The following is a 17,241-nucleotide window of genomic DNA, read 5'->3' on the forward strand; positions in this document are numbered from 1 at the left end:
GTATTCTTACCTAGAGAATCCCATGGACAGAGGAGCCTGGTGGGCTGCTGTCCATGGGGTCGCACAGAGTCAGACACAACTGAAGTGACTTAGCCTGCATGCATGCATTGGAGAAGGAAATGGCAACCCACTCCTGTATTCTTGCCTGGAGAATCCCAGGGACAGAGGAGCCTGGTGGGCTGCTGCCTATGGGGTCGCACAGAGTCGGACACGACTGAAGCGACTTAGCAGCAGCAGCAGCCAACACAATACCGTGTGTGTAGAAGTCTCTATGTAAGTTGAGTGTGGAATAAAAGAGCAGACATGCTTTACATGCAGGGAAACTTGCTACAAACCTACAAGGGTGTGGAGCGCATAGTCCCTTCTTTTTCAGAAGCTTTTCTATTAGGGAAAGCAAAAAGTCATAAAAATGAAATGTGCAATACATGTTAAAAGAAAAAAATTCTAAATGAGTCTGAAGATTATAGCTTAGTTATTGCTGAAGTATTTAAAACAGCATTCCATGATAGTTAACTGAAAAAAACAGGCTCAGTAGACCAAACGTTTGTGTAACTTCTCTATTGGACAGAAATTATCTTAATTAATATATTAACAAATAGTTTAATGGAAATGATTATACGATGTACATCAGTTCAGTTCAGTTCAGTCGCTCAGTCGTGTCCGACTCTTTAAATTTCCCCTAAACATGTAATTTTACAACCATGAAACTGGAGTCATTATTCCAATGGCAATAATGTATGACAAGTTAAGCGGTAATTAAAACGGCTTAAGCAAAATGCATATCAAAGTTGTATCTTTTCAAAAATCATATTTTATCACTAATTCTGGTGAATTTATACTCTTTGCTTTGTTCTGGGAAAAAAACCTCAGAATTTGCAACAAGTGCATTAAAATTAAAGGTCAACAAACCTCAACTGCCATAGATAGCCTGAGAATAAACAGAATGGAAGGGTAAGCATAAGTACAGTCCATTTTTCTAGTTAAGAGTGACAGCTATACTTCGAAATTCCTAAAAACAGATGGGAGACTGGTTCAGCATTTAAGATAGAAGACTATTTAAATTAATGGAAGCTGGGAGGAGAGCTGATGGTTTTAGCATAAATAATAAAAAAGATATTAGTTGACAGTACTTTCCCAGCAGAAATTTGGAATCTAATTCAGGTTCACGTGAATGCAAACTGGCTCATCTAGTTCAAAAGTAACTGCTTGTGGTCAGGTCCTCCAGGGCAGTTCATCTTATTCTGCATTCTGACCTCGATCGCGGTCTTTTTCTCCCATAGTGGCCTCTGCGAGTAATCAATCTGTCCAGAAGGGAAGCTAGCTGCCTGAGATCCAATAGTGATAGCTTTCAACTAGATCTGATGGAGGCCATGTCCTTTTCATGAGGCAAGTAGGAACATAGCCCCAAATCCCTACTATTTTTAGTTTTCACAACCTCCTTCCCGGTCATTACTTGTTTCTTTTAGTCCCAGATCGAGAAAGTTAAACCATCACCGGAATTTAATAGATTGAACGGGGACCGGGATGACTGAAGAAAAGGACCGGCCTGGAGTGCCCTTTGGGGACAAAAAGGTTAAGGGAGTGGCATGGGGCAACTCTCCCAGCTCAAGTGCCCCTCCTAGCAGCGGCCCCAAAAGCCAGCGAGTCCCTCAGACAGGAAGACAAAGGAAGGCTCAGGGCCGAGTGGTGACGGGGTGGGTGGGGGCAGCGACTCGCGTGAGCTCGGGGACGTGAGAACGCAGCCCCCGCCCCCTTCTCCGCCCCCATCCTCGAGAAAGGCGGAGCCGCCAGGCAGCCCTCAGAGAGGTCTCCCAGCGGTGCAAAGCAGCCGGTCCCCAGCGGCCGCACACACCCAGGCACAGGCGGCGATCGGACGGTACAGTGGGGGAGGGGCGAGGCAGGGGGCGGAGCCGGCGGCCGAAGAAAGGCCGGGCGGCCGGGGGGCGGGGCCTAGGCAGAGAGGGCGGGGCCGCGGGGCGGGGCGGAGCCGGCCGGTCCCGGGCTGCCTGAGACAGTCACTGCCCTGACGGCGGCGGCGGCAGCGGCGGCGGTTGGCCGGTGGGGGTTGGGAGGAGCACGGCGGAGCTGCTGGGGCAGCTGGAACTGGCAGTTGCCGGGGGCCAAGAGGAGGATCTGGAGCCGGGAGCGTTCTCCGGGCCGGGCTGAGGAGGCGGCTGCAGTGAGAGTTCAGGGAGCGCTGGCGGCGGTGGCTTCTCAGCAGAGCAAGTGTCTGAGACTGAGACTCCGCAGCGGCGGCGGCGGCGGCGGCAGCAGCCGGGACCGAGGTAACCGAGGGGCGGCGGCGGCAGCGGCGGTGCAAACGAGGCCCCACCCTCAGGTCGGAATCTCGGGGGCTGTGGCTGGGCTCGGACCTCACCCACCCATCCAGCCTTTTCAGCCCCGGGCTCCAGACCCGACTTATCGGTTCGTTCCGCGGCGGGCCGGGCGGGGGCGGGAGCAGCGCCCGAGGTTGGGGGCGCGGAGCTGGACACCGACCCGAAGCGACCCTACATCTAGGACTGGCGAGGACGTCGGGCACCCCTTCCCCCTTCAGAGGACACACCCCGATCTCGGGGCGGGGCGGGTGTCTAGGCGTTCCCAGCCTTCTGGAAGGAAGATCTCAGTGTGGAGGCTGCACTTCGGTCCGTGGCCTCTCCGAGGTGGCCCTCCTGTGGCTCCTTGGGGCCACTGAACCCGAAGGAGGTTCCTGTCGCTGGGAATCCCGGAGTTCCTTTTGTCTATCAGCTGAACTAGAGGCCGGAACTGTAGGCAAACACCCACCAGCTCAAGGCATCTATTCCTCATCCCTTTCCTGCCTGGAAGGATTTCTCCCCAGCAGCCTTTTCTCCGGCCACAGTAGTAGATTTCATGCCTCGCCCCCTCTCCGAAACCTTCCTCTTTGGCGCAGAGGAAAGAAGGATTCGCGTAGTACTTGTGTTTGGATTTTATCACTCCTGTAAGCTCACCCCCTTCCCCTTTTTCTTTTTAACCCGTTCCCATTCAGCCGCAACCCTGATAATCATCCGCTAGATTTTGCAACCTATCAACAAAGGAGTGTGGCCAGTCAACAGAGCCCTTTGACTAGCTGGTCTGTGCAAGTTCATAGAGCTTCCCTACCTGGCGCTATTCTGCCAAGCTTGTCGGAAAGACCTTTTTGGCTAGAGTTAAGGATGATACTGCATGTGCCTAAAGTCTTTATTTCTCCTTTCTACAGTGAGGGCAGCTTGATTCAAATGTAGCTGTTTGGGAAGCCTGACTATAGAGGAAGAGAAATACAGAAAGGAAAATGTAATTATGATTTTGGTGTAGTTATCCAACTTTTTAAAAGTGCCAAAGATGAAGTGTATGAGTTTTTGAGATTACTGTAACTGGATAATTGTATTCTTTGACAAATGAGCTTTTTATCATGTGATATTTTGCACGAAGGTATTTTTGTTTTATTTTAGTTGCTAGTGGGAATTATTGATTACCTAGACATCTTAAACGCAGAAACCTGTGAACAGGTTCATTAAGAATCTATCTTGAAAAATGCATTTTATGAATGCTTTGAATTAAGAAGATGTTAACAGTGGTTTGCCATTTTTGCCACATAAGAGACAGTAATCTGAAACAGTTCCCTCTCTGGCAGTTGTCCAAATATCTAAAACCTGCAGGGTCTAGTACTTTGACTATCCTTCAACCAGAAGTATAGCACTAACAATCTACTGTATAATTGTAATCCCTTTGATAGCATTTAACTGTAATGGATACGTTTTTCTGCATCTAATTTTCAGATACAGAGTTAACGCTGGAAATCTGGAGAAGCATTTTATACAAATTGAAAGATTGGGCTTTCTCTTCAGTTTTCCAGATGTATTGTCTCATCTGCATACTTGAAATATCCACAGTCACATAAACTCCAGATGTAACCATGGAGTTACGCGACCCATCAAGATATAGGAAAAGTGTGGCCAAGGTTCGGAAACAGGCAGTTTTCCACCAGTTCAACAATTAATATAAACATATATTCTCTGCTGATTATCAGGAATAAAGAGCCAAATAAAGTCACACACATTCTGTTGGCAGATGGACTCTGTGGCTGTTGAATTTTACTGTAACTGGTTACTCTGCCATTCAAAGTCAACTTAATATGCAAGTTCTGTCCAAATGGATGTAAAGACCTGTGTTGATGTACCCAGATGCTAGCAAATGTTAACGATAAGAAACCTATTATGACTAACCCTTGGGAAGAGAAAGTCTGCAAAATGGCTCAAACGAGTTTACTGCAGGGGAAGCAGTTTTACTGTAGGGAGTGGGTTTTCCACAAGCTTCAGCATTGCCTCCAGGAGAAGACTAACTGCTGCAACAGTGCTGTCAACACACCACCCCTTGTAATGAATTCTGGGAATAATGCTAGTGTTGTCTCTGGGAAAGGAGCTGCCTGGGGTGTGTTATTGGTAGGAGGGCCTGGCAGTGGCAAGACAGCCTTATGCACTGAACTCTTGTGGCCAAGTTCACCTACAAGCTTGCAGAGAGGTTTACATCGCCAGGCGTTGGCCTTTCATTTCTGCAAAGCACAGGACTCTGATACTTTGTGTGTTGGAGGGTTTATTAGAGGTCTGGTTGCTCAGATCTGCCGTAGTGGACTACTCCAAGGATATGAAGACAAACTAAGGGATCCAGCAGTTCAAAGCCTCCTACAGCCCGGGGAATGTGAGAGAAACCCAGCAGAAGCATTTAAAAGGTAACAAATAAGTCATGGTCATGGTGTTCTGTTTCTTTGAAAAAATTAAAGTGTTTTTTTTTTTTTTGGTGTTTTGTATTTTTTCTTAACTTTGCCAGTACTTTTACTCTAATTGTGTATTTGGGGATAATCTGTGGTTGTGAAACACTTGTATACTTTGAATGTTGAAGGAAACAAAATTTAAGCTTTGTATTGTAGGGATATTAATTAAAAGTATTATCTTTTACTTATTTAATAACAGAGTGTGAAGCACTGAAGAAACTTAGAGAGGTGTGATATTCTTGCAGACTTTTTAACATGTGAGTGCCATCCAGTAAAACTCAGGGCAAATCTGTTTTCTTCTGCTGTTAGCCATCAAAATCAGGGTCAGAAATGTTATATCATTCTGAGATTAATGAGCAAATCTGTTAGGCAATACCTGTATCACAAATTTGAGATGCCAAGCTTGATGGACAGTGTTCAATATGGAATAATCAATAATGCAAACCTGAATATTAAACTCTACTTTTTACAAGACTTAAGTGTGCACAAACAAATCTTTTCCTCTTGACTTACTACTTTTTCTGGAGGTACTGTCACTCGTTGAAGAGCTGAATTTTCATTTCCGATAAGTAATTTCATGAATTGTGGATTTATTGAAATCTTAAAAAGTGTTTCGAAAAGCTTAGTCTAAGTCGAACTTTAAAAGTATGTAATTATGTAGTTTGATTGAAATTAGTTAAATAAATTATGTAAAATTTTAATACTTTAAAATATTTAAAATCAAGTCTAATAACTGTATATTTTTGATATATTCTGATCATGAGTAAATCTTTCTCTATAGTAGCAGAGATTTCTTTAAAAAGATCCTTCTACTCAGATCGTTTTCTACATTTTTCCCCCACTGGGTGAATTTTAGTTACTAATTGAAGGTGAATAAGAAGCAGATATACAGCTGTGTGTAAAAACCACATCAGTATTGACTTTCTGATTGTCAGAAGGATCTAATCATTTTGTATTCCCAGTCTGTACTTGGGGAGGGAAAGTCTAGTGTTTCTACTTGTACCATTCTGGTACTCTTATGGTTTTCTACTGGGTCTTTCAAAAACTTGGGTCACTTTCTTTTTCACTTAAGTAGTGAATCAGTGGGCTTCCAAGTGGCTCAGTGGAAAAGAATCTGCCTGCCAATGCAGGAAACACAGGAGACACAGGTTCAATCCCTGGGCCAGGAAAATCCCTGGAGGAGGAAATGGCAACCTACTCCAGTATTGTTGCCTAGAGAGTCCCATGGACAGAGGAGCCTGGCAGGTTGCATTCCATGCGGTTTCATAGAGTCAGGCATGACTGAGACTGAGCATGCACAATTGAGTCATTAAATAAACTAGGTAACCCCTTGGTGGGACTTCCCTGGTGGCTCAGAAGGTTAAGTGTCTGTCTACAATGTGGGAGACCCGGGTTCGATCCCTGGGTCGAGAAGGTCCCTGGAGAAGGAAATGGCAATCCACTCTAGTACTATTGCCTGGAAAATCCCATGGACAGAGGAGCCTGGTAGGCTACAGTCCATGGGGTTGCAAAGAGTCAGACTTGACTGAGCGATCTTCACCGTGACCCCTTGGTATTGGAAAAGCTGTTTTTGATCATTCGTAGAGCTGCATGTTTCTTTGAGACTGTGAAGCAGTAATATAACCATCGTCAAATGCAGACAAGAACATACTTAAAAGTTAAAAAGATAGTTTTACATAGTCTATGACATTAGATGATCTAGATCTCAGCTTTTGGACAAATAGTTAAGATTTTATTGTGGGTTTTACTGGTGTTTGATTGACTTGTTAAATAAATCCTTTGGAGAATTTTAATAGGCATATATTTTATTTAGGTAGGGATAGATGTAATTAAACAAGTAGACAATGGAGCAAAAGGTCCTTATTTTCAAAGAGTTAAACAATATTTTGAGGGAGACAGAGATGGATGTAGTTAATCATAACATGATGGGAGATAAAATATAAACAAAGAAAAGTAATTGTTTTTTTCAGTTTTGACAAAAGCAATCTCCTAAACCAGGTTGTGTATTGTAACTTTCTTAACATTAACACTGGATAATTAATATTGATGACTTCATATATTTATGTGTGAAATAATGTAATAGAAATTTGATATAGTTCTTCACAGATCTATAAAATTGGGGGAATTTCAGAGTGGTTCGGTAATTGATGCTTTTTATCTACTTTTCTTCAGTTTTACTTCCTAATTTTTTTATCCCTATTTTTTTTTTTACCTGTAATGATACTGGATACAATATGCAGTGCTGCAAACTAACTTCTTACATGGAGTCACATAGTTAAGTAGTAACTTGTTAATTACCAGTTTTTTGAAATCACATTTTCTTCATGATGAAAGTAACTTCATGTTTAGTTAAATATTCCTACTTTTTTTCTGACATAGTAGAGGAAACTCTGTTGATTCTGAGATTTAGTTGTCAAGAAATTTCTTCTGATATCCATTCATTCATTCTTACAGCAAATGTTTATTGAGAGCTTTTTATGTTTTAAGCACAGTTCAGCTACAGATATTTATTGTGAACTGTCTCTGTGTTAGGTAGAGTTCAGCTATAGATGAATTAGTGAATAGAACAGACAAAATACACCATCTTCATGGAGTTTTAAGTTGTTAACGCTAACATTTATCTTATTTCTATAAAAAAATAATACTTTGGGTAAATACTTGCTATTGTGTAGATGCAGCACACACATTTTAACTCTGATGGGATTGGATCATCTGTTAAAGGGAATGATGAATGAAGACACATTAATTTCTTATTTTTGTTCTTTTCCATTTTTCTTTCTTCACTGGTTAAAGTGCAAAGCTGTTGTTACTACACTTAGAATATATATATTTCTTCTGTTTCTATTGATGGAACTAAGATGACAACCGTTATGTTTTTACTTGTTTAGAGGACCAAACGCTGATTTATTTCGTTCTGCCTCCCGTTTCAGGCTCATATGGGAAAACTTTGCATTTTCTGTTGAGTTGACTTTTCTAGAGTTAGCGGTAGAGTTTCCTAGTAGTCCTATAACCGTAAAACAAATTCTAGTTGTTTTTGACCAAACGATCAAGTTAAGGAATGAGGGAGGGGTTAGTGGTTTTAGATCCTGTGATTGGTTCAGAAGCACAATGAAAGATGGTTATTTTTTCAATCAGAAAACTCCTTTCTGAGCCTTACTATCATGGTCCTTGACATCCTCCTCCCCGCCCCCCCTTCCCCCTCACCCCCCACCCCCCACACACACAAGGCTAGGGTCTTTTTGGAGAGATAGATGGATGTGGAGTGGAAGTACAAAGCTTTGTTCCTAGTGGATATTATTTTCTTTTATTTCTGATTAACAATAGGCAAGGCCAGATGTGAACTTTCTGTGTGATGTCAATTTTCCACGTTGGGTAAAAAGATTTTGTTCTTTGTAACATTGATAGTTACAGTAGTGTTAGTCGCTCCGTCGTGTCCGACTCTTTGCGACCCCATGGACTGTAGCCCACCAGGCTCCTCTGTCCATGGGATTCTCCAGGCGAGAGTACCTGAGTGGGCTGCCATTCCCTTCTCCGGGGGATCTTCCCAACCCAGGGGTCAAATCTGGGTCTCCTGCGGCGCAGGCAGAGTCTTTGCCATCTGAGCTACAGGTAATGTTGATAGGAATTATTGAACATCTTCAGTGGTACCCTCAAATTAAGTATAAATGGAATAAAGTTGTGATGAATTAAGGATGAACAACTCTAAACTTTGAGAGTTTAGCAGAAAAATTTTATGAAAAGTGCTGAAAGGTAACAGTGGCTTGTTAGAAAAAGATTGGGAGCTGGAAGACTGGACTCTGACATTTGTTCCTTATGTTGACTAGGAATCCTTGAATAGTGGAATCTTCTTTCTAATTTTTTTATCTCCTTCTTAAACATTTTGTACTTCTTCCCTTATAGCTCTTCAGATTCTTAACTTCTTTTGTAATTACTTATGCACACATGTTTTTTTTATCTCCTCTATTAGGCATATGTTTCTTCATAACATTATTCATGGCTGATTAATATTTTATGGTTAGAATAACACTTTGAACAGCATTTTGCATATCATAAGTGCTGTTTGAGTATTGTTTGAGTGAATAAATACTACTGCTAACGTATCTAGAATGTGTTTGAACCTGATTGAAGGACAGCTGAAGCTCTTGCCCAAGAAAGGAAGTTGACATGTTACATCATTTAGGTGAGTGTTAAATGCAGACCAGGCTGGTATAGTGATTATTAATTTATTAACCTGATGTCTGCTCTTTAGCATGTATGACTGTGGCATTGGTCCAGATCGTTTTACATGGCCAGATGTCTATCTTCGGTCTCAACTGACTTCAAGTGTTTTTGGCAAACTCAGCAAAGGGGCAAAGGACGGAGTGGGACTGGAGCATATTCTTCCTTCTTACCCTCAGTGGTGGGGTATTTTCAGGGCAAAATAGTTCCTTTCTATTATCTGTTTTGTATATCTAAGACTACTTATACTCTTAACTAATACTCTTAACTACTAAATCTGATATCTACATATTTACAGAAAGATGTTTAAGCCTAAAATCTTCTGAATCCACTTTTAATCTATCTGTAGCCTTAGATGATATATGTTAGTAATTCTTTTTCATTATTAGTGTTTTCTTCTATTCAGAATCCTCTGTATGACTGTATTCTCTAATGGGACTTTCTCTAGGTTCTCTGTGGCTGTCCAGCAGAGCCTCATTAGGTCGTCTCCATTGTTGATACACTCCTTCAATAATTTACTTACATGGCTACCAATGCTTATGTCTAACACGATAGCAATCCAGTCTACATCAACAGCCTTTCTCTTAATTCTAATCAACATGTATCTTTTCACTGGAGTGTCCCTCACCTACCTTCCTCTGTTCAACCCATCACCTCTTTTAGCATTTCTATTCATTGACACCGATTTATTTCTTAAACAAAAAGTCAGCACCTGCTGTGTGCCAGATGTGTGCTAATGCGCAGATAATAGGACTGAAGTGGTGAACCCAACAGGACATTGAGAAGTGGGGAGAAATACATTGAACAAATAATCACAAAAATTAAAAAATGCAGCTTTGCTAAGTGCTGAGAAGGAAGGACACAGGCCAGTAAGAAAACATACAATATAAGGCTTGATCGTTATCTAAGTTGCTCCATAGTTACTCTTATTTTCTAAACCCTTTCTATTTAAAAGTATGATCATGAGATCAACAATATTGGCGTAACCTGGGAGGTTATTATAAAAGCAGAATCTTAAATTACTGAAGTGAATCTGCCTTTTGAAAAGATTTCAAGTGAATTCTGTGCGCATTGAAGTTTGAGAAGCACTGCTCAGGGTAGCTGCTAGAGTTTTCTTTCGACTTTTTTTCTGTTATCTTATGGTATCTTTTTTTGGAATGGTTCTTGAATTCTTTTACCCTAATCTAGAATTTTTGTTCATCACCTCCTAGGTGCTCTTCTTAATCTTAGCATCTCTGTATTGTGATTCCTTTGGGTAATGGCCAATTAACCAAAGTAAAACAGTGCTTTCTTTAGGTCATTCCTCTGAGCCTGTGACAATGTAAACAACAAATTTAAATTTGTCTACTTGACTTTAAAAGTTCTTTACAATTTGGTTCTATTCCATCTAAAGTATGTATTATGTTTCCAGACTTCACCAGAACACATTAAGCTCATTTATACTTTCAGGAAATATTTTTAAGCTTTTGAGACAATGTTAAAGTTGATAAGAGATATGAATAAGAATATTCTCATTTTTCTTATTGTTTAGTAAGAACTTAATATACTTAGTAAGAATATGGACCTTTTGTTTGTTATAGGTTGCAGATTTTTTAAGTTTTAACTTTGTTTTTAGCATTGCTTAAATGGTTTCTATACAATGAAATGGTTTGATTTTATAAAGTAAAATAAGTAAATATTCTTCTTGCCTTAAAAAAGATCTTTGAAGTGTGTTCTGATTGGTTGCCTGTCTTTATCCTCTAGTTATTTTACGACTTTCTTTGTGTTAGCGTGTTAGTCTCTCAGTTGTGTCTGACTCTTTGCAACCCCATGGACTGTTGCCCACCAGGCTCCTCTGTCAATGGCATTTCCCAGGCAAGGATGCTAGAATAGGTTACCATTTCCTTCTCCAGGGGATCTTTCCCACTCAAGGATCAAACCCTGGTCTCCTGCATTGCAGGCAGATTCTTTAGCATCTGAGCCACCAGGAAAGTCCTGTCTTGACTATACTATATATAATTGTTTTAAATTTCAAACCAACTTCTCTTTCGTGTTATCTTAATTTCAGAAATATCCATATTATCGTTTTCTTTTCTACAACACATGTAATGTAACTAAACGCTGTGCTCAGATGCTTGGTCGTGTCCAACTCTTTGCAACCCCATGGACTGTAGCCCACCACGCTCCTCTGTCACTGGATTCTCCAGGCAAGAATACAGGAGTGGGTTGCCATTTCCGGGGATCTTCCTGACCCAAGGGTGGAACCCACTTCTCTTATGTCTCCTGCATTGGCAGCTGGATTCTTTAGCACAGGTGGCACCCAGGAAGCCCAGGGTAGCTAAATAATCTTTGATAATAATGTAGAATTTGAAAATGTTCATGCAATTACTTAATGAAAATAAGAATTAATTAAGAGAATTATATCTTATTTGTGGCTATCTTGAAAAACAATTTGGACTATTTCAAGAACTTGTAGCCTTTTTACAGTTGTGACTCCAGAAGTGAATATATAGATTCCAGAAGTGAATTCGTAGGTATTGCTGTGGATTGAATTATTTGCTTTTATTTACTTTTGTTCTTCTCTCTATGTATCCTTGGTCTTTCCCACATGATATTGCAGTGCTTCTACTAGAGAAGCGTCCTTCTCTGCCTTTTGATTTTGGCTCAGCCTTGTGATATGGGGGAAGTTAGTAGATGTGATTCAAACAGAGACTTAGCACGTGCACGAGTGATTGGGCTGCTCCTCTTTGAGGCTCATCACCTTGAGAAGGATATGTTCTGGGCAGCTAGTTGGTCCCAAGAGGATGAGGGGGATGTGTGCAAACCTGACCCAACTCAAAGCTTGACTCTAAGCCTGGAATACAACAGATGCATGGACACAGGACAAAGCATAAATATTGTTATTTTAAGCTCTTGAGTTTTGAGGTGGTTGTGGTATACCACTTTTGTGGAAAAAACTAACAATCCAAAAATTAAGGAAATGATATTTCAAATAGAAAATCATTAATTTTCATAAAAAATCTGAGAGTCCTCATTGATCCCCCAATTTTACTCCTCCCCTTCCCCGATTCTGTCAACTACTTTCATTCTGTTTCCAAGATAAATACCTCAATTTTTCTTCATCTCCATTGCTGCTACTCCCATATCCCTTGCAGTGATGTCCTAACTGGTCTTCTTGCTGCTGTTATCCCTCTTATCTTCACAGATTAATTAAGGGTATCAGATCTTGTTATTTCTCTGCTTAAAACTTGCAGATAGCTTCTCATTACCTTTGTAAGAAATTCTAAGCTTTACATGGTCTGGCCCTTGCCTAGCCATTGACTTTGACCTGTACTATTCTCAGCCTTGTTCTTTGTTTGTCATCCTCATTGTCCTTATTATTGTTCTATAATAGGTCACGTTCTGGCCAACCTGTATGGCCACTTGCTCTGATATCACTTAGGTGTACCAGCTTTAATGTTTCCTCCTTGGAGAGTTATCTTTGTCCAATGAGTCGCCCCAGCCAATCATTTTCTTAAATCACATCATCCCACTTTGCTTTCTTTCTGTCTTAATTTCCAGTGTCCATCATGATTGGGAATCATTTTGTGCATACTTTGACTTTCTAGCTAGCTTCTGGAATGAGCAGAGTACTTTTTTGTCTTGTGCCTTTATATCTCTAGGGCTTAGAATATAGCAGAGACTCATTACTTCCTGAATTAATAATTTTGTCACATTGATAATTTGCTCTGAACATATTCAGCTTTGAAATATTCTGTTTTCCTGTGGAATAATCTGTACATATAGATAAAATATTTATAGATGAAAAGTATTTAAAATCAGCATTTTGATGACTTTATATTAGTGTCTTTTACAGTTCATGTTGAAATTAATTTTTATCAAATGGAAACTTTTTAATATCAGGTTTATGTTACGTGATGTGAGTCATGTGATGTCACCTCTTGCCTCTCTTCTGTAAATCCATAGTTTCATCTTGAAACTCTTATCATTCTTTCAGACATTGTCATTTAAAATTCATACTCACTTAGAAAGGAGAAAAAACTTTTGCAGTTTAAATCTCAGTTAATATGTTTGTTAAGTTGCTACTTTAGGGAGAGAAGCAACTTGCAAAATGGTGGACTTCACAGGAATTGAAAGGTAAACAATAATGTTACTAAAAGGGAAGAAATTGTTGTAGAAAATAAGTTATAGAGGAAATGATACATTGCTCCTATCCCCAAAGCTTCAATTATACAGGAACATTAATAAAATAGAAAGACAAACATGCATGTACCTAACTCATTTTGCTACATTTACTCTAAATCTGAGTTTTCTGTTTCTTTAAAAAAAAGATAGTCCACATTTGAAGCCACCAAAGTATCCCATTCTAATTCTGATCTAGGTGACCCCCTAGGTGTCTCATCTGTGAATTTACTTGTTATGCATATGTAGTATGACTAGTTTATATACATGAGGAGATATATATGTATTTATACATACTTATTACATACTTTAGTTGTGTACATTTTTAATTCCATATCAGCAATTCTCAAACATTTTTGTTCTAGGTCGCCTCTATACTCTTAAAAAGTATTGAGTACCACAAAGAATTTGTTTTTGTGGATTATGTCTGTGTATCAATATTTGTTTATTTGAAATTTAAACTAATATTTAATATATATTAACATATTTAATAGTAATAAACTTATATATGAACATAATATTTTAATGAAAGAATAACTGAATTGCCCATGACAAAAGGAAAAAAAACACATAGCAGCATTGTTTTACATTGTTTTGCAAATCTTTTTAATATTAGGCTTAATAAAAGACAGCTGGACTATCATGGCTATGTTTCTGCATGCAGGCTCTGGAAAAGTCCGTTTATCCTTGAGAAAGAACAAGAGTGAAAAAGGCAAATAACATTTTAGTTTTATGATGACCCTGATTAGGGACTTCTAGGGATCCCATACTATACTTTGAAAAACATTGTTCTGTATAGATAGTGTTGTGTTGCTAGTACTATCCTGCAATATTTTCTTTGTAATATTGTTTTTTGTGTGTTTAGCCGTGTTGTTACATGTGGATCTACATGGTTCCCTTTATGGTACGTGTGCACTGGTCCCAAGTCACTTCAGTCTTGTCCGACCCTTTGTGACCCTTTGGACTGTAGCCCAACAGGCACCTCTGTCCATGAGATTCTCCAGGCGAGAACATTGGAGTGGGTTGCTGTGCCCTCCTCCAGGGCATCTTTGCCACCCAGGGATGGAACCCATGTCTTTTAGGTCTCCTGAGTTGGCAGGCAGGTTCTTTACCACTAGCACCACCTGGCAAACCCACTCTCTAGTATATAATTTTATTTTTTTATACTATAATTCACTTATTGTCATGTTGATACTCATTTAAGATGTATAACTTTGCAAAACAGTTAAGAACATTCTTGGGTATTCTAGTGTGCATATATATTAAGAATAAAGAAATGAAGGATGATTCCAAGTTGGATTAAATACTCAAGTATTAAGTGAAATTTTGGATCTTAAGGTATGTATATCCATTTTCAATGTAGAGATAGTACCAACTACTCTTTAAAATTAAATCAGTTTATACTCTTCGAAGAGTGCATAATTTGAGTTTCCATTACTCTGCTAGATCTATGCTTGCCATATTTTCAGAGTTGGAAGGTGAATGTGAAACGGTATCTTATTATTTTAAATATCCTTGATCCTGTGCCTTGTCATTCTGCTTGTGTAATTTTTGTTTTGAAATGTACAAAGTGAATATAATATCAGTCTTTTCATGATTTCCTTTATAGTTTGGCCTTTGGGGGGTCTTAAAATGTAAAAACTTGTTTTCTACTTGATTGTTCTAGTAGTACTTGTTGAATGGCTCATCTTTCACTATTGATTTTACTGCTGCAGTCGGATACTCACATACATACACACACATGCATGTATTTCTGAGTTCTCTATTCAACTTTGGTTTATTCATTCCTTTGTTGTTTTATCAAATATGTATTAGATAGCAGGAATGTACCAGGTGCATTCTTAATACTGGGTTATATTAGTTAAAATGTGCCATGTATCATTGGTATTTATTGAGCTTATATTTTGAGGGTTGGTGTGGGTAGTTGGTAGAAAAGTGAAAATTTAAGAAGACAGTATATAATATATAGCATATCACTAGATAATAGGTGGTATGTGGAAAATCAAAACAGAGTAAGGATGATAGGAGTGATACGCTGAGTAGGTTGGGGCCAAAGAGTTGCTATTTATATAGGGAAAGTTAGGGCATTCTGTAGGAAGTATCCAGAGTGAGGAAAATTCCAAGTGCAAAGTCCTGTGGTGGGAACTGGCTTGGTATTATCCAAGAAAAACAAAGGGAAACTAAGAGACAAGTAGAGATGGAGTTAGGAGCCACGTAATACATAGACTTGGGCTTGGAAGCCGTTATAAGGATAGGCACTTTTGCTTTGAGGAGATGAGAAGACATTAAGTCTTTTAAACAGGGTAGTAAAACATCATGTGACTTACGGTTTTAAAGGGTCACACTAGCTACCATGTTAAGAACTGGGGTGGTAAACATTCAAGCAGGAAACCAGTAAGTGACGAGTGCAGCAGTTAAGGTCGAGAGATAATACTTGGACTTCGGTGAAGTGGTGGAGGTAGTGAGAAGTGTTTAAATAATGTTTTATCTAAGAAGCAAGGTCAGTAGTTGGGAGTGAACTTTGAGAAGAGGAAAGTGTGAAATAGTCCTCTAGGCGAGTGGGGCATGGATGGTTTAGTGCTTTGCCACGTGTGGTGTAGGCCCCTGCAAGGGCAATTAAAAAAAAAAAAACAATAGTAACACACAACGCAGTATTTGTTTTTTCACTCTCCCTCTCTTTTGAGGGTATGATGAGGGCCACATGAGAGACTGAGTGCATAAATATTCTGACTGAGATTTTTATTAGGATTGCATTGAATTTTAGATTAATTTGTGGAAATTGACCTGTTTGCAATGTTCAATCCCCTAATCCATGAATATGGTACATCTTAACTTACTTAGATTTTTTTTTTCCCAATTTTCCTCAGCACTGTATTATAGTTTCTAGTATATAGATCCAGTACATCTTGGATTGGATTTATTTTCAACTATTTGATTTTTTTTTTGGTACTATTGTAAATGATATTATTTGTAAATACTATTTTATGTGTTTTTTAAAATGTTAGTGTGTAGGGATTCAAATGATTTTTATATATTGACATTGTCACAAAGCAGTCTTGTGAAGTCCACTCATTAATTGTTATTCTCTAATCACTTTCACTTTTGAAGTATATTTCCTTTTTTTAAAATATAAATTTATTTAATTGGAGGCTAATTATAATATTGTATTGGTTTTGCCATACATCAACATGAATCCACCAGGAGTGTACACGTGTTCCCCGTCCTGAACCCCCCTCCCACCCCATACCATCTCTCTGGGTCATCCCAGTGCACCAGCCCCAAGCATCCTGTATCATGCATCGAACCTGGACTGGTGATTTGTTTCATATATGATATTATACATGTTTCAATGGCAACCCACTCCAGTGCTCTTGCCTTGAGAATCACAGGGACGGGGGAGCCTGGTGGGCTGCTGTCTATGGGGTCTGCACGGAGTCGGACACGACTGAAGTGACTTAGCAGCAGCAGCAGCAATGCCATTCTCCCAAATCATCATCCCACCCTCTCCCTCTCCCACAGAGCCCAAAAGACTATTCTATACATCTGTGTCTCTTTTGCTGTCTCACAGGGTTATCGTTATCATCTTTCTAAATTCGATATATATGCATTAGTATACTGTATTGGTGTTTTTCTTTCTGGCTTACTTCACTCTATAATAGGCTCCAGTTTGCGATCGGTACAGAGTTAGAGGTTTAGAAGGTGTGTGTGTGTTGTGTGTGTGTGTGTGTGTGTTGTGTGTGTGTGTGCACATGCACATATTGCCTTCATCATTTTAAAGATACCTTTAGCATGTCTTATACATCTTCATTTCTGTTGAAAAGTTTCTTGAAGACTTGTTTTTGCTTCTTTGATAATGCCTTCTCTCCCCTTTTTTTGTTTCCTTTCAAGATTTTCTGTATTTGTGGTTTTTTCTTTGTTTTTCGGTAGTTAGACTTTGTCTTGCATAAGTGTGGTTTCTTGGTAGTTTTTCTGTCTTTGGATTTACTGAGTTTCCAAAATCTGGGGATTGTTTTTTTTCATTAGTTTTAGAAAAGTCTCATCTGATTCTTTTTCTTTGCAGACCACAACTGTGTGTAAGTTGTACCTTTCAAATGAAT

The 17,241-nt window shown here is 39.5% G+C and overlaps 1 protein-coding gene across 2 annotated transcripts in view; it reads left to right on the plus strand.

Moving 5' to 3' along the window:
• Window positions 1–1,956: 1,956 nt before the first annotated feature.
• Window positions 1,957–17,241, plus strand: part of ANKRD50 (ankyrin repeat domain containing 50) — a 35,390-nt gene continuing 20,105 nt past the window's right edge. The window contains exons 1-2 of one of the 2 annotated variants that reach the window (XM_069557462.1): window positions 1,957–2,285; window positions 3,774–4,723. In XM_069557462.1, coding sequence (XP_069413563.1) covers window positions 4,179–4,723 — 545 coding nt within the window. In that variant the 5' untranslated portion in view covers window positions 1,957–2,285; window positions 3,774–4,178. Of the gene's footprint in view, window positions 2,957–3,773; window positions 4,724–17,241 lie in introns of both variants that reach the window. The other variant, XM_069557463.1, reaches the window with a different exon arrangement.

This window comes from Ovis canadensis, chromosome 17, assembly GCF_042477335.2.
Source record: "Ovis canadensis isolate MfBH-ARS-UI-01 breed Bighorn chromosome 17, ARS-UI_OviCan_v2, whole genome shotgun sequence".
In the NCBI taxonomy this organism is placed as follows: Eukaryota; Metazoa; Chordata; class Mammalia; order Artiodactyla; family Bovidae; genus Ovis; species Ovis canadensis.